Source organism: Antechinus flavipes, chromosome 3 (assembly GCF_016432865.1).
Source record: "Antechinus flavipes isolate AdamAnt ecotype Samford, QLD, Australia chromosome 3, AdamAnt_v2, whole genome shotgun sequence".
Classification (NCBI taxonomy): domain Eukaryota; kingdom Metazoa; phylum Chordata; class Mammalia; order Dasyuromorphia; family Dasyuridae; genus Antechinus; species Antechinus flavipes.
This window is the reverse complement of record NC_067400.1, coordinates 31845531-31870969: the sequence shown is the minus strand read 5'-3', so window position 1 is coordinate 31870969 and position 25439 is coordinate 31845531. Positions and strand designations below refer to the sequence as shown.

The window sequence follows — 25439 nt, the reverse complement described above, 5'->3', positions numbered from 1 at the left end:
AAACTTTTTATGCAGGTAAAAATCATCAAAATCAGGACCTATTCCTTTTGCCTTTTTAATATTTGATGAGTTTGAGACACATCACCAATAAATGAATTAAACTGATTTTCTTTTTGCAATGAAGCCAATGTATATTTCCTTAACTCAAGTTTATATTAAAATAAAAATTCAACACCATAATTCATATTTCTTACTGAGAAAAATAAAACTGGAAACAAGCATCAAACACCACCTTTTTCCCCCCAATAGGCAATAGCTAGCATCCAAATTCCTTAAGACAATTCAAATTCATTGCAAACCTCAGACTATTCTATCCATTTATAAGAAAACAAAAATCTCAGAGACTGGATAATTATTCTTTAATGTACTCTGCCATTTGACTTCACACCACAGGAACAACATTCCCAACAATCTGATTAATTCACTTGCTTCCATCTTTATTTCTGAAACAATTCCATTTGGTCTTTGGCAAATCATCAGACATTTCTATAGTAACAGGAATAGAGGTCTCCTCCCTTCCCACCTTTGCCCAAAGGAGAAAACCAACCTTTATGTTAAAAAAACAAAACAAAACAAAACATATAACCATCAGAATAAAAAGGTATTATCATCAAACATTTCTTGGATGAATGGGATTAAAAACACTTCTTACCAAGTACCCCCAGCCGATAGTTGACTGTGATGACTATCACATTCCCATAACTTGCCAGGACACTGCCGTCATATAAATTCCCTGTGCCTTCCATGTAGGAGCCACCATGAATGTACACCATCACAGGTTTGGGGCCCCCACTGTCCCGAATATCTGAAAAAAATAATTTACAGATGTTCTTATCCCCCAAATGGATAGCAAAGCACATAACACATTTTCCACGGTTGAAGGTCTGATATTAAAAGATTTCTGGTTTGCTGCTTTTGTTAGTGTTTCTCAAACAAGACTTTTTTTTTTTTTTTTTTAACATGCTATTCATAACCACAGTGCTGTACCACTATGGACACTGCTTTTAACACAGCAGAAAATCAAACTCCATGGCTATGTAAAAATATGTAATCTTGTGTTCAGTTAGTCATTTTAAAATAGGTGACTTCTGAGATTGCATCAGTAAATGGCAAAGGAAAATATGCTTACAGTTCTCCTTAGAATTGTTATTTTGGGGGGACATAAGCATTTCTATGTATATAATAAAATGTGTATGTATGCAAACGTCCATGTGGTTGTACTGATGCATATACACATATGTTTCAGTATCAACAGAGCATGACAGTGTAATCACAGTTAATGAAAGGAAGGGAATTTAAATTCCCGTAAATTAAAAAAAAAAAAAACAAAAACAAAAAAAACCTTCCTCCATTTCCTTATGTGTCATGAAATTGTATTCATGACATCAATGGGATTCTGTCAAATTGTCTTTGTCTCAAAATTTACTGGTGAACACGGATAATTATGAAAGTCCCTGGTAAGTTGCAACAGGTTAATTTCACTCTTTAAGATAACTACTAAGTGTCAAATGAGTGAATTACATTTAAGTGCTCAAGGCAGCAAAGTCATGAGCTCACAGGACTTGAGTATGTGTGATCATTTAATGATGAGTGATTTAAATTATACTTTTAGTGAACTTGGTTGTCGAACTGCCCCCTCCCTGCTCCATCAGAGAAGAAACCTAACTCAATTACATTTTATTCCTGTCAGATGTGAATGATACTTATTCTATTACATTCTTTGTATAGATGCCGAACCCGGGGCCAGGCAGGGCATGGTCTAAGAAAACATTACTGAAAATTAGATTGATATTAAAGTGTCCTACTCTTACATCTCATAAACAAATCGAAATGGCAATGCTCTCACTTTTGTGCCAGCCTTCAAATGTGTTATTGAAAATATATTGAGAAATTATTTCCATGGAAAACATGAAGAGATGAGGTAACAAAAAATGCCTAGATTTCAAGACTTCAAGAATTCATAGATGTAAACTGGGCAGGAATTTGAAAGAGCATTGAGTCCAAAGTGCTTTTAATCTTCAGGTAAGAAAATCAAAGTTCTAAGAGCTGAATTGGATTTTCCAAAGTTCATAGAATCATACTTTGAATGGGCCTGATAGATCATTTAAGTCAACTTCCTCTGTTTACAAATGAGGAAATTCAGGCCTAAAATAACTTGCCCCAAATCAAAATGATGATATAGGGTAGGTCTGGAATGTGAACAGGTTCTCTGACACTAATCTGAACACCATTTTAAGGGAAATTGGTATAATCAAGAGAAATGATAACTAGATGGCTATGAAAATGAAATATATTATTTCCTTATATGGACTTTATTCTAACTGGGACTCATATTTTGAAATAATGGATTTGTATTGTATACAAATCATATACAACATGAGAAGTTCTATGTACGCATATACAACATGAGAAGCCATATAATGTCTAGCTCTATATGCAGAAGGCATGGTCTTCCAGTTATTTCAACTTCCACCTTCAATGACTGTTTATGTCCTGTTTTACCTTTCTATCATTCTTATATGGCTGGCACCAAGGAAGCAATCATAAATTATTAAACTGAAATCATTAACTGACTGTTCACAGCAGAAATTGTACTCTGCTAATTGTGTGCTTGGAGGTAGCACAGAGGGAGACTGTTCCAGATTTCTTCTTTAATTAAAATTACATAGAATTACAAAGCACCAACTGTGAACAGTAATGAAATTTTGATCTCACCATTCTGTTCATGTAAGAAAAAAAAAAATATATATATATACATATATGTGTGTACATATATATGTGTGTGTGTGTTATATGTACATCTATCCATATATTTATATCTTATATTTATATGTGTGTATGTATATTGAACACCTTGAGAGTACCTACCTATCCTGTTTTGTGGATAGTAAAGAAAATTCAGTGAATGCTCAAAATAGAATATTGGAAGGATGAAGAATGGGTTTTCTCTATCAGCAGCTTAGGAGCATTTTAATCCTCTTGGACTGTCTTGTCTGTATGTAATCAGTAATCAACAATGAGCTCCTTGAAGGCCAGGACACTTTAATTTTGATCTTTATTTATATAGTTAAAGAGCTAGTTTTGAAGTCAATTAAATTCAGGCTCAGGTCCCTTCTCTGATATTCTGCCTGCTGTGACACTAGATATTAGACACTAGACAGATCCTATAATGTCTCTGAGACCCATGGATAGTTCTTTAAAATCATAAGTTGTAGGAAATATAAAAACAATGTAGAGGGCATTTCCTCATTTGGGTATTTCCAATAGGCTAATGAAGTCCCAGATCCAAATTCATTTCAAGAATTTTTAAAGAAAGAACAACAACAAAACAAAACAAATTTTCTGAGGACTAGATATCATAATGATGTTTTGAAGTTGTTTCATTAGAAATAATAGAAGAAATGATGAAAATAAACATTTTTTAAGTGGCAACTTTCAGGAGAATTAAATCCTACTGTCTCTACAAATGTGAGCATTTTTACAAGTCAAATAAAGGCATAGATCTGATACTGTTTTATATAGGAAGCAATCTAATAGTCTTTTTTAGTTAATTTATTTATAAGTCCTCAGCATTAATACAATGTTTTTGTTTGTTTGTTTGTTTGTTTGTAAATTGTATTTATTTTCTTATCCAGGAAATCTGTATATAAGTTTATCTCCCCAGCATTTCTTGCATTGTGACTGTGAACCAGAAAAATTGGCATTTAATGATATTATTCATCCATTCTAATATACTGGAAAGTTTTTTTTTTTAAATCTTTTGGAGCTTCACCTTTACTTCAACCCTCCTCACTTTGGTATCATCATATTAATGATTTATGTGGCAGCCCTGAAAACTTAGCTAGATAATTTTGTCTTTGCCAATGAGAAGGTTGTGTCTAAGTCTTATGAAAGATAACTAGGAATCTCTTGGCTTACTCATACATATAACATGAATAGATTGATATATTTTGATACTAGTGTCAAGGCAAAACTGGGGGGGTGGGGATCTTGGTGTCCATTTCTCACATTTGGAAAGCAAAGACACTTTAAATTGTTTCTAAATGTACAAAATGATTGAGAAATTTTACATTGTCTCAATTAATATTTAAGATTGACAGCAAACAGTTTTATGGAAGGGCTATTCTTTATCTAAGGCAAATGCTGCAAAGTATTATAACCATGAAAGTTCACCTGCTGTACAGGACACCAGAAAGTTTTCTAAATTACTGAAAAGGAAAGAAGTACTCTTGCAATAAGGACAGAATTCTCTCACATGGAGTGAATTAGAAGATACATTCTTCGGTGTCCTGTTTACCTAAACTTTTTCTCATGGAAGCAAGATTCTGTCCATTTTGCTGTAGTGATATCTGAGTGTAAATTTGAGATAATCAAAACTGCATTAACTTTACAGCCACAAGAACTTCCTAACTCTATGGCTACTCATATAATCTTGGACAAATAATTACATTGTGGGCCTGATTTTTGTTGTTGTTGTTGTTTGCTTGTTTGTTTGTTTGTTTTTCAGGAAATGTGTAAAATGAGAATGCTGATTTGATTTATTTCTGTGATTGATCTTTTTTTCAAAGATAAAGTTCCCAAAATTTTTTATTCATGATTTTAAGATTTAAAAGGCCTGATAAGAAATAAATGCTTTGATATGCATCTTGATATATTGGGAAAAAAATAGTTTTTTGTTTCTTTTTTAGTGCCTGGCACTCAGGGTTAGAAATTAAGAGGATTATCCCATCTGACCATTTAATTATTGCTTCTGTTGTGCTTACATTCAGCACTTTAACACAAATTATTTTTTTTTTAAAAATTCATTAAAATCATTACTTTCAAATTTTAATGAAGTATTAGAATGGTATGGAATATTGACTTTAATAAAATCACTTTGGAATAAATGTAGTATTTCAATGTTTTAGGAAAAAAAAAAAACAAAAAGGCTTGATAAAGATTCAATTTCCTCTAGCAGTTCAGAATGTATTGTTATTTGAATTCTATGTTTGTGTCATATGAACACGTGCCTAGCAAGAATATTTCCCAGGATTTTTAGACTTCTTTCTAGAGACTACCACTATCTAGAAACACTGAATGTTCATATTTACTTATGTACCAATGGTGTTCCAATAGTGTAATTTCATCTTCAGATTAAATTTCACCTATCATTGATATCTATTAGAATATGACCTTCATGAATATTGTTCCCAAAATAATAATCTAATAGTTAAACTCCTGATGATTCTTTTTAAAATTAGCTGTTCTTTGGACAGCAAACATTTATATTAACTCTAGTCTTGAAGCACAAGCTTTTCCATTTGGGTTGAACCCAACCAAAGCTTGAGGTCCCTCAACTTGGTATTTCAGAAAAGCAAGGATCCTCCACAGTAGAGCACCAATATAGGGTTTGAATTGAGAGATAACTAATTATAAATGTACTCAACTTGTTTATGGAGAATAATGGGTGAATAGTTAATTCTCCAAATATTCTAGTAAAGATATATGTCAGAGAGAGTTAATCACTTTTTGCATAAAATATGCACAAACAATACTAAATAGAACTTTTCTTTCAATTGGTGAAACAATATTTATTCCTCAATCTTCTTGTAATATCACTTATTTTGAATTTTTCTGTAAATATTTAGATATGATCATTGCTTGTCTCCCTTAATAGAATGTGACTTTTTTGAGAGTAACGGTGATGCCATTTTTTAATTTGTTCATAAATTCAGAGTTTACTGAAGGACCTGACAATGGAAAGGTCCTGGTGAATATTTGAATATTATAATATGCTACCATTTTGAAGTCTTGCAAAATGAACCAATTTGTTATGGGGCTTGTGGTCAGATTTTTAATCCCCATCATGTAAATTGGATTTATTAAAAAAAAAAAAAAACTTTAGTTAATTTATTTAATCAAACAATAAATAAGATAAATTAGATACATCTTTACATTGGGTAGATTTAGAACACCAATAAGAGTCAGCATAGAGCAGTGATTTGAAAGTCAGAGTCAGGAATTCTAATTTCAGGTTTTACATTTGACAAGTACTACAATTTTATCCTGGATAAGTCATTTCATTCCTCAGGAGCCTAAGTAACCCTGATTCTATAAATTGCAGAGTGTTAATTTATATTGATAAAAGGCATTCCTTCATCAGGAGTTTTTATATCAAGGAAATCATTCAAGGTCATTGTTAGTGGTCTGTAACTAAGGTAAAAGTTTTACTGTTTTCTGCCCAGCTCAAACCACATAGAAAGTACTGGGTTCACACTTAGTGAGAATATTGTGGGAAGTACACTGATAAACTAAAGAGGACAATCAGCATAATGTAATATCCAAAAACATCAACTTAAGGATTTTTTATCTAGGGGAGATAAAGCCCTGAAGGAGAACATAAAAGCTATTGTCAATTATGTGAAAAAGGGAAATTGGATTTGTTCCTCTTGGCCCAGAAGAAAGAAGTGAGGGGTAGGAAGCTTAAGGAGGAAGATTTAGGTTTGTTTCACCTATTAGTACTATTCTAGTGTGGAATGGATTGCATCCTGAAGTAATGGGCTCTCTTATTTCAAGTACAAGTTCAATGGGAATTATTAGGCATAATTCCCATTGAATTCCTGCACAGGACCTATTTGGAATAGATGACCACTAATATGACTTCCAATTTTGACTTTCTGTAACTAATGAAACACACTTTCTTTGCATGAAAAACCTATTAGTTTTGTAGGAGTTCCAAAATGTAATAACCTAAAATTATGGTTTTACCCACATGAAAAAAAAAAGTTTCTCATTGGTCTTGTTTTCTCTCACATGAAGGTTATTATTAGATTCTAAAATACACTTCTCCCTATGGAATTTTAAAGGAAAAAAATAAAAAAAAAATGATTCACTCTTGATTGGTGTGGAGGTGGAAGTGTAGGTGGGTAAGCTCTGTCTGATTACTGCCACTTGTTTGGAGCAATACTCAGAATGACACAAATAGCAGTTGTAAAGCAAGCAAAGTACTTGATAATGAAACTATAGCTCATTAAAGAGAGCAACTAACAGACAGCTCTCAATTTTGAAAGCAGCCTCTGGCCCAAGTTCTAATAGAGGTAAAGAGTTGGCCCTTGAAATGGATAAGGAGTTTTAAAGAAGATGATTGGGTTATGGGTGAAATATAATTGGGAAATATATATATATAACTATCTAAATAGTTTTTTGTAATCCCCAAATGAAGACAGTTCAACAGGGGGGTTGTTTGAAAAGAAATGTGAAAGTATGATGGAAATAAATTGTGAGGAAATGAATCATGAATCATGATTTGATTTGAATTTTGATTGAATTTGAATGGGGATTTGAATTCTTTGTCTATCTTTTCAAGTGTGAGAAATTCTCTAAGCTAGACTCCAATCCTTCATTTGTAAAATGGGAACAATAATTCCCATTGAACTTTTTTGCAGGGTTAATATGAGGCTCAAATGAGAGAATGTATTCCATAAATGTGTATGTATATATAATATATGTATATAATATGTATACATAAATACATATGTATATAATACATACATAAAAGTGTGTGTATGTGTCTTTGTGTAGTATAATCATTGTTGCTTCTTTGGCTGTGGGATATTGACTGAGTTTTGGCTTGAGTTAAATGTGAACATTTAGCTTTGATTCTAAAAATATTTCTCTACACTGAATGAAAAAAGAAATATTATGAGAACTAATTGAGTTTAAAATAGTGTTGTTATTTTTCCAAAGATATTTGGTTTATATATTCATAAATTTAGAACTGGAAGAAACTTTGGAGTTATAGATGAGAAAATTGAAATAAAGGTCCATTAAGGTGAAATAAGTTCTCTAAGATAATACAGATGGTAAATGGCATTGAGAAGAATGAAGTCCATATTGGGTTTGCTGATTAAAACTCCAGGATTTTCTCCATTAAACTATGATGCCTTTGAATTATTAGAAAAAAAAATAATGGGCTTATTTGGAATATTTTTTTTTTATGTTCTACTTTTCATAGTATTTTTCAAAAAATGTTTATAATTTCTATGATTTCTTCACAACCTATACCAAATAAATTATCCTCTGATAGTTTTTTAAAAGTATGTAAAATTTACTTAATGACTATTTTAAAACATGAAATTTATCCCAAACAAGCCTATGAAATGTTATATACCTTTTTCTGGTGGATAGACAGCAATATATTAAATATTTACAAAATAAATATCTCCTGTGATCTTATTTAATAAAATAAAATACATCAAAATATATTTAATAAAATAGTTATTATATTTATTATATTAAATATTTTTAAAAGTTATTATAATTGTTTTTCTTGTTATTGCTAATAGAACTTACATAATGATTTAAAACACTAGCTCATTCAATCCTCATGACAACTTTGGGAGATGGGTGTTATAATTATCCCTATTATACAGATGAGGGAAAAAAGGCAGATGGGAGTTATGTGTACTGTCCAAGGGACACAGCACTTGTGTGTGAGGCTAAATTCCAGTAAGTCTTTCTGATTCCACATCACTTGCTCTATTTGTCATTCCACCTAAATAAATGGAAACCATGTCTATGGCTTCACTTGAGGGGAATATTCATAAAATGTTGAGTTTCAAAACCAGATCTCCTAAACACTGACAATGATTAGACACTATCAAAACTTCTATCTTCTGAAGAATATGATGCAATATGTTGCTGTTGGAAGAGACTAGATTTGGAATTGAGTGCCCTTAGTTCAAACCCAACTCTGCCAATGTTGACTTTGGGCAACAAACTAGGTCTCATCTTCTTATTCTCCTCTAACTCTGTGATATTCTTGTACTGCAAATGACAGATGCTCTCCCAAAAGGACTTATTTCCTTTATACTTCTCTGACTATTCTGTAATGTTTCTGGCAGATTAAAAACAACAGCAGTAAAATTCCTATGCCTGTGTGATACAAATATTCTCGTCATCCTTCAAAAAATCCAGAAAATTTTGCAAATTGTATTATTTACTCAATGCTGTGTAAAAATATTTCTTATGGCATATTCAAATGATAAATATTAGGCAGATTTTATGTTTCTATTTAAAATTTCATGGACTATTTGTTGTTTAATCTTTATTAATAAATTACCAAAATTCCATGAAAATCACACACTGAATATGCCATTTACCTTCAAATTGTTATTTCCCATTTAATAGAGGTCTTTTAAAGTATCCAAACTATGATCACTACCCTCAACAAATTGAGTTAGCTAATTAAAACAGCTGAAAAGCATATATTATAAAGTTTCCACGATCATAAATTCTGAGTTACAAAGGACTTAAGAGGACTTCACGCCAACCTCTATTCATTTTCAGATGTTTGGTTGAATTTTTTTTTTTAGTTCAGATTTTAGAACTAAGACAAGAAAACTGATATGTCAGAGACATGTAAATATTAAGTGATAAAGGAGGAATTTCAACTAGCACCTCTGGTTCCATAGCATTATACTTCTTACTTTAAATCACATCCTTATCTGCCCCAGATTTTTCATTAATCTTCATTCCTAAACAACTTATTAAAATAACTGGTAATAATATGTGCACTGGACTAATTGATAAATAGTTAATGTTATTAAGGCAGAGGCCATATGGCAGAATAAATAGTGGGGCAATACTTGGAATATTGAAAAAAACTAGACAAGTCCTATGTCAGATACATAGTAACTGTGAAGGCAAAGGTGACTCAGCTTATTAATAGCATGGTCAGATTCTGAGATTTTAGGCATAAGTAGTAAAATGGAGCTTTGATACTAGGATTTCCTCATTGCTAAAATCAGAGTAAATGAATTTTATTTTCCTATGGCCATAAATCTATTGAATTAATTTAATTTATCTGAGCTTCAGATAATCTCCCAGGAATAATTTGTATATTTTAGCTGCATCATAACCAGGGAAACAGTGAATAAGGAAGCATTCATTTAATATGTCATTCTACCATTTTTATTCATATTCTTCTCTTTGTGATCCCAGAAATACTGGAGTGGTTCCTTTTCTAGTTCTTTTTACAAATGAGGAAATTGAGGGAAACACAGTTAAATGCTGTCCAAGATAACGTGGTTCGTAAGTGCCAGAGGCTAGATTTGAATTGGGAAGATGACTCTTTGTGACTCCATGCCTGATACTGTATCCTGTATGCCTGGTACCCTAATGACTTGAATATATCAATGTAAATTCCCTAGAGTTTAATGGTTTGCTTAGACACTGTAGTGAAGAAGGGCCTTAGAAATCATCTAATCTGAGTTACTAACAAATGAGCCTGATTATCAGTTGAAATGTTTACAAAGGGTGTATTAAGGTCAGGCTATGTACAGGAATCAGAATTATGAGAGAGTAGACAATTTATCAAGTTTTTATCTTACTTGTATATGGAATGCATAATGATCTTTTTTTTCTTCTCCAATGATTTATTTGTAATGCATTTCATCTAAGAGAAAGCAAATCAACATCATTTTGCCTTGTTATAAAACTTTTCTAAAAGAGGCTGTGAGCTATATTGTCCACAATATGTGTTTTATAGCCATGAAATCATAAATTCATTACATTATTGATCTAAAGTTGGAAGAGATTTCAGACTTGGACATCTAGTCCCAAACCCTTCAGTTTATAGATGAGGAATTGGAGGACCATAATTATTATTTTGTTAAGAGCAGAACAATCATTGAAAAAGAAGTCATGATTTCTTAAATCCTATGCACTTTAACTTTTGGAGGTAATGTACTGGAATGATCAAAAAACATTTATTTCTTTTCAATTAATTGAAATCTTGTTTAAGAAACACTTTATTGCAGCTATCAGTTAATTTTATTTCTTCATATAATATGGGTATAAGATTTTTAAAAATTAAAGGAATTACAGCTATAAACTCATTTCTGAATTTGGTAAAATACATAGGTTAGCAAACATGCAAAAGGGGGGACAGAGAGACCTTTAAAAAGAGCAGGGGGTTAGTTAAAATTCTATGGACAAAATTGTGTCAAAAGGGAGGATGAGACATGTCAAAATTTATTTTCAAGAAAACAAACCCAAAAAAAAAAATCCCCTCCTCTTTAAACATTTTAATGGTTGGTACCAAAATGCAGAACTAAATAACAGTTGGTTTATTTTTTGAAAAATAAGAAAATGTATGTTTATATATATCACAACAGGCAAGAAGACAAAACACATCAAAAACGGGGATGAAAAAGAACTCTTCAAAAAGGACAAGAAGTCAAAAAAAGAGGAAGAGGGTGGAAAAATAGACTGGGGGGCCTCATCATGCAAATCAGATTTGGCGGCAAAAAAAAATACCTTCATCTTCAGCTCCGTCATTATCCCCTAAATCATCTGTCTGTTTCTTTGTAAGGGGACCTAGGATTGAGAATGGAGAAAAATGGAGGAAAAAAGATAATTCAAGAATATACAAGACTGAATGGGAGGGGCAATATTATTTTAAATACTAAAACTACCAAAGGTGATTCCAAAAAACAAAAACAAAAACAAAGACAAAACCCCAATAACAGCAACCAAAAAACTCAGGGAAGTAATTAACTTAGAATATCAATTTCTGTTTAAAGAAAAAATACCCATAATTCCCATCTAATCTAAAGTATCATCAGCAATGTTTGTTTAGTGTTTTTTTCCCCCAATACAAAAAAAAATATATATCAGGGAATGGAAGTCAAATTGCAAGCAAAAGAATAGGTTGTCTAAAAGAATACCCACCACATATAAAAATAGAAAACAGTTTTATTAGCTAACAATTTATTTTACTCAGTACTTTCTCTGAATTTCAATTGGTGAAAATAATAAACAAAATAGGTCAATATAGTATTTAAGACAAAAAAATTTCAAAATTACAGCAGCAAGTTCTGAAATCATTAGACTTTTTACTAATAACATTAACATTTGGAGTTCTAACAGTTTCTTTTTCCAAAACCTTTTTTTTTTCTTTCAATTAACAAAAAAACAACCTTCCCACATGTTCTCCTTTAAATGAAATTGTGGATTCAGGATTTTTGCAACCTCTGGCTACCCTTGACAGGTTTATTAGCAAAGAAAGGCTTATATTTAAGCAAAGCAAAAGGTAGAGTAGATGGAAGTCTGGGTTTCTTTCTCAATGGGCCTGCTGAGGTAGGGCTAATGTCTACTAATCAATTTAGTGACATAATGGAATTAAGCCGTAATACGATTTCATGGCCAGAATAGTTAGTTATAATGGGATCATGTTTTAGGAGAATAATTCCCTTAATAATAAGTGGGAATATGTCCTATATTTTTATTATTTTGAATAATAATAACAATAGCAATAATAATTTTTCTGGACTCAAGTGGAATAGGAAAAAGGAAATCAAAGGCCATGAGAAAAGCAACTCTATTTTTCATTTTTTTTTCATCCTCAGCACACAAGGATGCCATTGGAATCCCATCTTCTCTTTCTGTTTTCATAGACATTGCGTTTAAATGACAGTCAGTAATACACATGCAAAAAGGAACCATTACAAGCACAAGACACTCCATTTTCAAAGGCAGCCAACCACAAAGCCATAAGCAAGAATTTTGCCATGCATAAAATAACAATCATAAGAAAAATAAGAGAGGAAAAGAAACAAGGAAAGACGTATCAGTATATGCAGTGCACATAGGCAAGAAGCAGGCATTAACACAGCACACTCAATAGAGAAGATCAGTTCAACATTTTGACTTGAAGTTCTAGTCATTCCTGCTGATATTGTATATGTGTGTAACTCAGGACTAAAACTGGAAAGTCGATTCTTAAAGAAAACCTACATTGCTGGAAACTGAAGGGGGAAAAACAATGAGCACATAATATACTTGCTATTAAATGGATATGACAGAAAAGTTTCAAAAGCTCAGAAATCTATTCAAAGATATTAGCTGGAAGCAAAGAAACATCACTTAAGTGTAAACACATTAAAGTTATTTCTATAAGGTCATCTGTCAGGGAGAGTTTCAAAGTCCTTCCACTTCCTTTCCACTGGAATTGTTAACTACTCATCATGCAGTCAATGAGAATTTCTTTTTTTTTCACCTGAAAGGGGTCATTCCCATTCATAGGAATTGTCCAGAAAAATGGCCCTTAATTAATTGAAACTCAATGGAATTTTCTTTTCTTGTTTGACTGTTATCATTTCATATCAATTCCAAACACTTCAAATATGTTAGAACAGAGTTAAAATGACACATATGGTTCAAGGATTCTTGATTTTTCCACATCAGAAATTTCCACTTTTTACAACAATGTAGTTTACTTCTCTATATTGCAATCTTACCCAAGTGCAAAGACCATGATTGTTCAAAAACATTTCTAGAGCACAGACATATATGTCATCATTAGGAAGACCAGTTTATTTTCTACATGCTAAAGAAATCTGTGCTCAATCACTGCTTTAGAGAAATATATGGAATATAATTCTAGTTTTAAAGGACATTCTCAAATACGAGAACTATTGAAATGTTTCTTTTCAGTGTTTGCAATTCTCTCTAGAAATGCTTGCATATATCCTTTGATCATTTATCAACTGAGGAATGATTTTTATGTTCTGCATATTTGTGTGGGTTCCCTATATATCCTGGCAATCAAATCTTTTGAGATATTTGGTACAAAAACTTTGTCCCCAATTAAGCATATCACCTTTTTATTCTTTTTGTTACCCACAAAAGCTTTTTACTTTCACATAATTACAAAATATTTAACTTATGTTTTGTGATTCCCTCTATCTGTTGTTTATTTAAGAATTCTCATTTCACCCTTGGCTGTGAAATTAACCATTATAGTAAAAAGAACTTGATCTAAATTTTTTCTTTTATTTTCTATGCCATGATCTATAATAGTCATATCATAAATCCATCATCGGAGTCTTATATGGTTTATGATGTGGCCATAAGCTCAATATCTGCCAAACCACTTTCCAACATAAACATTTTCTTTTCAAAAGTTTCATTCATAAGTGCTCCTTGGAGCACAGAAAATAGAAAGCCTAATATGATGATTTGTTGCCCAATTTCTACATCCCTATTAACGTGGATAATATAGGTCTAATGATTTTACTCATTACCTATTAATGTAGTGCATGCCGCAGATCATTACTGGATAGAAGTTATGTTTGATATTTCAAGTAAATTCTTAGGAAAAAAAAAAACAAAAAATCATGCAGACTAACTATATAAAGAAACAATAACATTTTCCACCTCAAGGTAGTGCTGCAGGATTATCACTTCATTTCTATTTGCTGTCACATACAAAAAGGGCCAGGTGTTGAGTTCAAGTCCTCCCTTCCATGTTGGGCATGGCTCTTGACCTAATGGGCATTGGGGAAAGAAGAGTCTTGTTTAATTTTCATCTTACAATATCCAAGGTGGACGATCATTTGACTGACTTCCTTGGAGAATGGCAAAGTGGCCACCAAGATTCAATGATTGTGGTTTGAGAATAAGCCTTCTTTAGGAATGTTACATATTAATAGAAACATTAGTTTTTTGAAGTTGTGAGATACTGGAGCAATGAAATCTCCATTGAAATATGTTCCTCTGGAAAAAAAAAAAAAGGAATATGTTTCTCTGCCCATACTCCAAACTTGTTTTAGGGCTTCTCTGGCTCCATTTATATACTCTATTTCCTCATGAAGACATGTTTCCTGAAGTAATCGACCTAAGTTCAACAATTGATCTAAGCTACTGCAGGCAGTAGCCTTCAAATTCTATCTCAAACATTAACTGATTGTGTAACTCTGTAGAAGTTAGTTAATTATTCTAGGACTTGGCTTCTTCATCAGAAAAATGAGAGAGATAGTTCAATTGCCCTAAAAGTCTGATTTCTGAATCTATTATTCTATTAATTTTCTCTAAATAAGTGTATTTCAATGTGCTTTCTTTATTTCATATAGACTTCTAAAGGCAGGTAGTGATAGTAATGGATGTAGGCATGTGAAGGGAAATGAGGGTGTTGGGATTCCATTCCCACAAAGGGATTTTCTGAGAGTACAGCATCAACAAATTTTCTTCATAAAAATTTATAGTGATGAATACTAGTTTTTTGATGAAACTGATGATATATATTTTTAAAAGATGCTCCTTGCATTTTAAAGTCTTTCATGCTCAAGAATGTGGAGTTGATAGAAACCAGTGTCTGAAAGGACATTGGGGAGGGGATTTCACTATTTTGTGGTGACATATGAACAAAACAAGGGGACACAGAGTCTAAGAGAGTCCTAGTCTTCTATACTACAAAAATACTGACTCAGCCTACACAAGTAGTGTTGTAAAGATGAGAATGTATATCAAGGTAGATATAAAAAGCTTATTATTAGCCAGTGGAAACTGGTTTGACAGGTATATGTCTTCCCTGCAAGGATTCAAGGAGGTCAATGATAATTAACTCAAAGACTAAGTATTTACCCTTTTCCTTCCATTTGCTGGAATCGTACTATTATGATTAAATTTCTCATTTCTTTTTTGCTTCATGCCTTACTTCTTTTTAGATGATTTAGAAAATATTCTCACTTTTCTGGTATCATTGATAACAGCACAGTATCCCATTAGTGTAATGTGGGTCAAATCTTGACAAGTTTCAAACTGAGAATTCTAGGCTTTCAATCAGAATATGGATATCTCTCTCACCCTACTATGTGCAATCTACTGTGATTACAGAGGCCTCACACTGATAATTCCCCTCTCAGCAACAGCCCCAACAATATCTATGCTTTTTCTACCCTCGTGAATAGCAATAAATAGCAATTAAGTTGGTCTAAGTGGGTTGTCACTTTTCTTCTTAACTCATTTTTGCTATGCTTGTTCCAGTGGATAATCTTTTAAGGAAAGTAAAACAATATCTCTGTGTGTATGTTGGTATAAGTGTGTATTGCTCTTTTCTGTGAATGAATCGTTCAGACCTTTGATGACATCCAATGAGGAAATGTTTTGGTTTTAGGTATTAACGATAAGTTTCCTACATATCTTGGAAATTGGATTCTTCTTTAAAATATTTGATGTACAGATTTTCTCCCAATTCCCTTTTTTATTCTAATTGTATTTATTTTCATGTAAAATATGTATAAGCATATATGTATTGCATGCATATAGATACATAAATATATAGAGTAAAGATGCCATATGCTCTTATTCTCAAAATTAAACTTTGAAAGTAGGAAAAGAAATTAAATTTAAGTAAGCTCTCCTTATATTTAACTTCTATTAAGCATTTCAAAAAGCATTCATTTGGCTCCTACTTTGTGGCAGATACTGTTCTAGATGTCAGATATACAATGATAGAAATGGAACCTCTTTTGCTCTTAAAAAAACTTAAATTCAATTTGAAGAACAGTAAGACTCTACACTTTGGGAGTGCTCTGATTTCCTCATTCCACATAAGATACATGTAGATCATAACTATGAAAAATGTTACAAAGGCAAACTCAAATATTCTATTATTTTGATTTTTTTAAAAAAAAATTACTCCAGTGGATTTGATACTAAGACTTCAAAACTGGTTCAATATTAGGGAAATTATTAGCATAACTGATCATATCAATAACAAAAATCATGATTATCTTAATAAATTCAGGAAAAGCTTTTGGCAAAACAATAATTATTCCTATTAAAACACTAGAAATAATAGGAGTGAATGAAAATTTCTTTAAAATTATGAAGGGTATCCATCTAAAACAATTAGCAAACATTATTTGTAATGGGGAGTAGCCTTCCCAATAAGATTAAGAGTGAAGCAAAGATGATCGCTATTATGACTATTTATTCAATATAGAAATGCTAGCTATTGCAATAAAAAAGAAAAGAAATAGAAAAAAGTAGAATAGTTAATGAGGAAACAAAATGATCCCTTTTTATAGATGATTCAATGGTATACTTGAAGAATCAACTAAAAAAATTAGTTAAATAATTAATAATTTTAGTAAAGTTGTAGAATTTAAAATAGACCCACATGAATCATTGACATTTTTATATATCACAAAGTCTAATCACAAGAGTATTTAAAATTATTATAGGATATATAAAATGTATAGGGTTCTCGCTGATAATACAGACTCAGGAACTATATGAACACAGTTATGAATCACTTTTCACACAAACAAAATCAAATTTAAGCAATCAGAAAAATATTAATTGCTTATGGGTAAGCTGAGCCAATGTAACAGACATGATAATTCTACCGAAATTAATATATTTAATGCCATATCAAACTACCAAAAATACTTTATGGATCTAGAAAAAAATAACAAAATTTATCCAGAAGAACTAAAGTTCAAGAATAAAAAAAAAAAAAAAAAAAAAAAAAAAAACTCAATAAAAATTACAAAAAAGATACCTTAACCATAACAGAGCTCAAACTTTACTGTAAAGCAGAGATCATCAAAATTATCTAATATTGGCTAAGAAATAGTGTTAGATCAGTACTTGAAAAGATTATTAAGTATACTATATAAAGTATTTAATGATCATAGTAATCCAGTGTTTGATAAATCTAAGGATCCAAGTTTTTGAAATATCTCACTATTTGACAGAAACTTGTGGGAAAACTAGAAAGAAGTTAGGCAGAAACTATAGACAAACACTTTACATTTTATACTAAAACAAGTTCAAAATGGATATAAGATTTAGATACAAAGAGTGATAATATAATCAAATTAGGAAATGTGGAATAGTTTACGTGATCTAAGGATAAAGGGAGAATTTATGATCCAACAAGAGATAGAGAGCAATATGAAATGTAAAATGGATACTTTTATTTACATTATTTTTTTTAAGTGCTTCACAAACTAATGAAGCCAAAATTAGGAAGAAAGCAGAAAACCAGGAGGGGAAAGGGATTTACAAAAAGTTTTCCCGATAAAGACCTCATGTCTCAAAAATATAGAGAACTGAGTTATTTTAGAAGAATACAAATCATTTACCAATTTATAAATGGTCAAAGGATATAAATAGACATTTTTCAGAAGAAAAAAACAAAATATCTATATTCATCTGAAGAAAAGCCCTGAATTCTTATTGATTAGAGAAATACAAATTAAATAACTCTGAGATAGCATCTCACACCTAACAGATTGACTAATATGACAGAAAAAGAAAATGACAAATGTTGGAAGAGATGTAGGAAAATTGAAACACTAACAAATTGTTGGCAGAGTTGTGAATTGATCCAACCATCTAAAAAACAAATTGAAACTATAACCAGAAGACCATATTTGAATTCCAAAGAGATTAAAAAATGGAAAACAACTTATATGTACAAAAAGTTTTACAGTTGTTCTTTTAGTGGTGGCAAAGAATTAGAAATTGAGGGGATGTCCATTAAATGGGGAATGGCTACCTAAGTTGTGATATATGACTGTGATGGAAAGCTGTTGTGCTATAAGAAAATGACAAGCAGGATTCTTGCAGATAAATAAGTCTTATATGAACTGATGTCAATTAAGGAAGCAAAACCAGAAGAACGTTGTACACTAACAATATTGTATAGTGATCATCTGCCAATGACTTAGCTACTTTGAACATTACAACAATCCAAGATAATTCCAAAGGATTCATGATAACAAATATTAACCACCTCCCCACCCCCCTCAAAAAAAAAAAAAAAAAAAAACTGGTCTAGTCTGAATGCAAATCAAAGCATATTTTACCTTAATATTTTTAAATCTATATTTTGTTTTGCAATGACTAATATGGAAATACAGTTTACATGATTTCATATGTATGGCCTATATCAAATTGCTTGACTTTTCAATGAGGTGGGAGGAAGGGAGGGAAAGAGAGAATATTTGGAATTCACAATTTAAAAAAAAAGTAAATATGTTATATATAGTTGAGAAAAAATAAAACACTTAATTTTAAAAAACGTCTCTACTTCTCCTTTTTACCTTCTCATTTAGCAATATTTCCAATCCTTCTTGCTTCTCTCTGCTAACAGAGATATTCAGTCCTTCAATGTTTTCCTATGTTAGCAGAAGAGTATTATATACCAAAAATTGCATACTCTTTCTTGAATCATGAAAATTAATTGCTCTGAAACTATTTGTCTGGAAGGGAGTGGCAAAAGAAGAGGCAGAGAGTCAGGAGCAATGGAAAAGTCAGATGACTGGAACAAACAAAAAAAGATATTGAAGAAGAGACCATGAAACTCTAAAATCCTTGAAGGAGAAAATCCCTTCAATTCTGACTTTATTGAAGGACCCTGCCCAAGGGAAATAAGATAAACAGTTACGTTCTGTTATCTAGGTGGGGTTAGTTCAGTTTTGAGCAAAAGAATTCCAACTCTATTGAATTAAAGAAACTCATTCAATTCTATTCAAATTCCAGCTCAAGCTGAAACCCAGCAGTACATGAACCAATTTGGAACTCCACCCATGAGCCCCCTTAAGCTTGTAGCCAAAGCTCCTATTATAAAACAGCCGATCTAAAACCTTCTATTTGCAGAGGTTCTAAACATACCATGCTATGCCAAGGAGGCCTCTGCCCACTGGAATAATATTCTTTTCCAATGCTACTCTCTCTTTACTCTCACCAATTTCCCTAACAAGACTTTATGCTTCTCTGTCAAGATTTCTAACCTTACTTCCCAATCCCTGTAATAAATCTCTTTTAACAATCTAGGTTTTTGAGATTGTAAATTCCTTTACATAGAATTCCTGTATCTCCAGAAGGGGGTTCTCCAAAACTCCCTACCCTTGTGCTGAATCCCAAGGTGGTGCAGGGGAGCCAAACCTCTCCATTTAGTTCCCTAAACCCCAAATCTGCCACTAGACCTTATCATTTAACTTTCTGACCACCAGAAACCCTAATCTCATTTTGGTTCCCTAATTCTAGACCTTATCATTTGGTTCCCTACTAAAGGGAACCCCAAAACCTAAACTTTATCATGTTTTTGGTTCCCATACTGGGAGCCCCATAAACTAGACTTCACCTCATCAAGAACATATGGGGAATCCAGAGTTTCCCAATGATCTTTTCCATTAATAAAATTAATATAAGTACTATCAGTCTGGGGAGAAGGGGTATTGATGCTGGATGGAAAAGAAAATATTGAGGCATTCCACTGTCCTGTAAAACCAATTGAACTGCATTTTTTCTCCAGTAACTTTTTCCTAGATAGACTACCAACTGATTGCAAATATGATGGTGTCTGTAAAGAGCCAGTGCTTAATAAAAACTTATTGGTTAATGGATTATTTGTATAAATAAGGTTCATCATCAGATGAATAAATGAATAAAAAGGACATATGTACAATAAAACATTTTCCTTCTCTCTCTTCTTCCTCATCTCTACATATCTTTTTAGTGGTTTATCAGTATGGGGGTGGGGAAAGAATGTCAATAGATTCTCACATATTTGAGGAATGTCATTTCACCAAAAGGTTTAAAAATTATTTTTTTACATAGAAGTAATAAGTTACTGTAACCAACATCATTGCATGTGACCTGCACACTCATCTTAAATTTCTGATGTCACATTTTTAACACTGGCACTTTAAGAGACTAGCTGAAATTTCTCAAATCTAAAGCTGATGGGACTTCCAAAAGCCAAAGGAAAAAGTGATTTGTTCTCTCTGTAGACTGTCTGAGAGCCTAGGCTACCATAAGGACACACTCACAATTACCATTAGCGGTAATAGAAAAAAAAATCCATGTGTCAATTACATTACTTGTCTTCTAGACAGCCAAGAGTTGCCCTACTGGAACAACAAGAGGTATGTTCCTGTAAAGAGAAGTCTCCTACCCATGAACCCTATCATCAGTCAAATACAAAATACTTCCTTCTCTATTAGCATAATCACAACTCACACCCCTATGGTATTTCAAAGGAGACTGCCTTTTTCCCCTCAGAACACAAAAGGAAGTCTGGTCATAAAAGTTAAAATATATGCATGTGTGCTTATAAATGTTTATACTTATATATTTTGAATATAAAGATATATTTTATTTAAAAGTAAAAATATAGCATCCCTCTGTCCTTAGCTGGAGAATAATTATGTGCTCTGAAATAATTACTCTCTACCCATATTAACGTGGCTTTTTATCATTGCTTTTGATGAAGGGCTAATATACTTTTGCTCTCAAATACATTAGAACTGATTATAAATTCCTTCATTATAGACTCAATTCAGCCCAAATTATCCGTACTCTGTGTCACACATATCTGCAGAAGGCAAGGAGGTTGGGAGTATTATTAGTGCCTGACTAGGGAAGCTGGTCATGAGAAATGTATCCTTCTCCCTGGAATGAGTCTTTGAAATGTTCAGGATTATTGAGGGCTTCAGGCTCCAATGAGTTATAATGTTGTGGATGGAAAGCCTCAGTTAATGATCTTTCAATCCCCTTTCCCTCCACCCTTTACTTACCCCTGCGGCCACTGAGGTACATGTCTCTGGACTTTATGGAATCCCTAAGCCAATTTTCACAGAATTGGCAAATTTAAAAGGTATTACTGTAGCTAGTTGGGAGCAATTGGACAAGGGCTAAATATTTTTCTCGGGGATTTGTCATGTTACTGGAATCGAATTAAGATTGTCAAACCAGGAGCAGGATTGTAGAAGATTTGATTCTGGGTTTTGAACAACACATGGCATGATGGCAAGGGTATGATGAGTCTTAAATAACAATAATACAGAATTATATTTTAGCTCCTTCTCCCTTCCGCAACCCCCATCCCTCCAGTTGGAGTGACATTAAAATACAATGACTTCATGGAATCAGCCTCTACAGATGTAGAGCCTAAAGGTTCCCTGGCTCATTATCAAACCACTGAATTTTACTTATTTGAAATCTGTTGATAGCTCTATTTCCTGTCATCAAAACATGAATCCCTTGAGGATACGAATATGATTGAAAGCAAAAAAGTCTGTTATAATCCATATTCATTCTATATTATTGAATTTATCTTACTTGAAACCATCCCAACAATGAAAATCACTGGTTATACAAATGGAAATTAAAAAAAAAATAGTGTTAAAAAAGTCATCAACTTTCCATTTTCTACTAGAGTCATAATTCTATATTAACTTTTTTTTTTTACAAATGGTAGATTTTAATTAATGTTCATATTGTTCAAATCAAAATAAAATTCAGGCCTTCAAAATGGGACTTAAGAAGTAAACCTTGAGATATAGTTGGATATAGTTAAGACCAATCCCATAAAATTTGGTGACCAATGGCAAAACAGATAAAGAACATGTAAAATATGCCTTTAACTAGGCATGAATCAGGCTATGGAACTTCTGTATATGTGTTGGATAAGAGAGTGAAAACAGATCCAAGTGTCCATGTTCCATGGATAATTTACCCTTTTGTTTGCAGAAAATATTAATGATGGGGCAGCTAGATAAGGCAGTGGAAAGAGCACCAACTCTGGAGGCAGAAGGACCTGAGTCCAAATACAGTCTGAGACACTTAACACTTAATAGTTGTGGGACCCCAAGCAAGTCACATAACACTAATCACTTCACCCCAAAAATAAATGAATAAATAACCTGTTAATTGCTTATTATAGGATAGAGAATTGGGTATATGAAAAAAAAAAAAAAAAGCAAAAACAGTCCCTATCCAGAGAGAGCTTATATTACAAAAAGCCTGGTATACTAAGGAGTGGTGGTAAGGGAGGAGAGATCTCAGGAGAAGAGCAAACAGAAGACTTGGGGAAGGGAGATGGGGTATATTGTTTAAAGGGCCAGTATGGCTGCATCAGTGTGTGGAGAAGAGAATTTGTAAGAAGGCTGGAAAAGTGGAAAGGAATGAAAATTGAGAAGTTATTTAAATGGTCAATGAATGACTATATCATTGTTCCTCAAAGTAACAGGGAATAGTTATATCTGACTGAAAAGGAGAGTGCCACTCTGACCTGAGATTTAGGAAAATCACAATATACTCTTTATTGGCACAATAGATCTCAAGTTGGCACAAGGCTATTCTATGTTCTCTACTTATTTTGAATGTACTTATATTTATGCAAGTGGTCACTTTGAACAGAATTTAAGTGCTTTGAAGACAGGTATTGTATTTGTTTTATTATATCCAGGACCTAGCAAAGGATCTAGAAAAAAGTAGGTGCTTAATAGATGCTGATTTTTGATTGATTCAGATAGGTATAAGACTGACAACAAAGCAATAATAATTAGTATGTGAGTTGGAAGGAAACTTTGAAAAAAAAAGATGAAGTATTTTTTTTTCTGACAGGAAGACCATTTTGCATTGAAATAAAATGTTTATCCTCTTATAATGTTACAATATTACTCTCAATACTACATATGAAAACAAAAATTCTCTATGGAAGGAGATAGGTCATATGTAACTCGGTCCACTGCATACTCTGACCTAATCTTTTATTGGTTGATAATTGACTTCTGCAAATTTATGAAAAAAAAATAATGAAGAGTTTTAATTTATGAAAAGAAATTAAGTAGAGAGAATATCAAATAGCTAATTGCAAAGGAATAATGGAAAGGGGCTTGGTAACAGAGTTAGAGAGGAGAGGTAACAGAGGATGGAGAGAACAAAGAATATCTTTAGGGAAGTGGGATAAGAAACTTAGATCTAGAAAGACTTTCAAGGAGAAAACCACCATCAGAAGGGAAATCATTTACAAAACCTAAATATCAGACTGGGATTTTGAACTCAAGTTTAACAGACTTCAAGTTCAGCTTTTTAGCAACTCAACTGTTATGGCTCTTATTTTATTCAACAATAAGTTATTCAGTTCATGTTTTCCAGGTGAAATCTAAGGCTCTAACCTTATCTGTCAGATTCTTATCTAGGAAGAGAAGATAAAACTAGGGAATGGAAGATAAAGCTAAGGAACAGAGGATGTACTCAGTATTTGGCAATACATTAGGTATTCCTTCTACAACTTTGTAGTCTCTGTCACTTTCTTCAGTCTCTGCAGCTTGCACTTATGAATTCTCTGACCAAAGAGTTTCATGTCATTCTTTTACCATCTCCATAGTCCTGTAGACAACTGGCCAATGAATTTTCTTTAGATAGTCTTCTAGCATCTTCCCAGAGAGATATTCCCTGGGAATGCAAAAACTCGAATTACTCATTGCCTTCTTTAGCTTTCTAAATGTGAACAGTGGGTTTTATCTCAGTACATCTGATCTACCTCCTGGGATCGGTGTTATGGGCCAGAACTCAAAACAAGGTGCTAAGTCACTGGAATTGATAAAGACAATGTTTATGTACTTAGTCCTTAGTAGAGTTCACACCTTTAAGAGAGCATAAATAAGGAGGAGCTCCCACAAGCCCACAGAAGCCCACACTCTTGGAGGCAGAGTCAGATTCATTTCAACTTCCACCTTTGTGCTGGCTGGAGAGAGTCAGAGGAGAGGCAGAAGCTGGAAGAGATAAAGGACTACAGCAAGAGCTCTCAGAACCAAGGAAAGAGATAAGCCTCTAACCAGGTAATTTTGAAGAAGACAACACAGCATTGAATAGCTGGCTGCATTTGAGGTGATTATTACTCTGAACTGAAACTAAGGCTGCTTCCAGAAGCCCTCCAAGAAATCTGCTCCCAGAGAATATTATCATTTAGAGAAAAATATTACATCAGGGCTTCTCTTTCATTTTCATTTGTTATTCAGTTATTTTCAGTCATGTCCAACTCTTTGTGACCCCTTTTGGATCACTTGATTTGGGACTTTCTTTGTGATCCTTAATGCCTTAATCTTTGAAACATTATCCTGACCCTAAATTCTTAGATACCAATATAAAAATAATATTTAGACAGGAGCTCTAAGATCAAATTTATTTATTTTATTATTTATAATCAGTTGACAAACATTTGCTGACCATGACTATGTGAAAGCATCTATCCTGTTTTAGATGCTGGAGGAGACTTCCTTTACAATTGCGTCATTCGGAAATAAATTGAGTTACCATATATGCTAGTAGTTTGCTTTTCATTTGAAGTCTTCAAACACAAGTTGGGTGAAAAATTAACATTGGAGAGGGGATTCCAGTTAACTTAGGTTTCCTCAATGGTCTCCAAAGTCATTTGCATCTCTGAAATTCTGGCAGCAATCATGTGATTCCATATATAAATTAATTTTCCTATTTAAAAACAAAAGAAGGCAGTGTGATGGGAATACTTCTACAAGACCCAGCAAATGACTTAGCACAGTATAAATACTTAATAAATGCTTTTATGTATTCCAGACTTGAATAGTATCAAACTCACTAGGATATTGTATGGAAAACAGTTGGTAAAATTTATGAAAAACATCAGAGAAAATATAATAGAAAAAATGATATTTAATTACAATAAAAAAGATAGTCATAAACAAGTAGTTCTGCTATAATGTGACATGTGCATTGCCCTAAAGCACCAAGCTAAGTAAAATCATGCATTTATAAAACCACAGAGTTTATAAGGAAGATGACTGAGGGGCACCAAGCTCCAAACTTCTTGAGTGACACATTAAAAATAAGAATCC

General features: G+C 32.6%; 1 protein-coding gene across 5 annotated transcripts in view; it reads right to left on the bottom strand.

Annotated features, from left to right (window-relative positions):
* Positions 1-25439, bottom strand: part of NLGN1 (neuroligin 1) — a 1063794-nt gene that overhangs the window by 509950 nt on the left and 528405 nt on the right. For 3 of the 5 annotated variants that reach the window (XM_051983187.1, XM_051983186.1, XM_051983189.1), the window contains 2 exons: positions 11299-11358; positions 653-805 (listed from right to left, as the gene is read on the bottom strand). In XM_051983187.1, coding sequence (XP_051839147.1) covers positions 653-805; positions 11299-11358 — 213 coding nt within the window. The remainder of the gene's footprint in view (positions 1-652; positions 806-11298; positions 11359-25439) is intronic. The other 2 variants (XM_051983190.1, XM_051983191.1) reach the window with 1 other exon arrangement.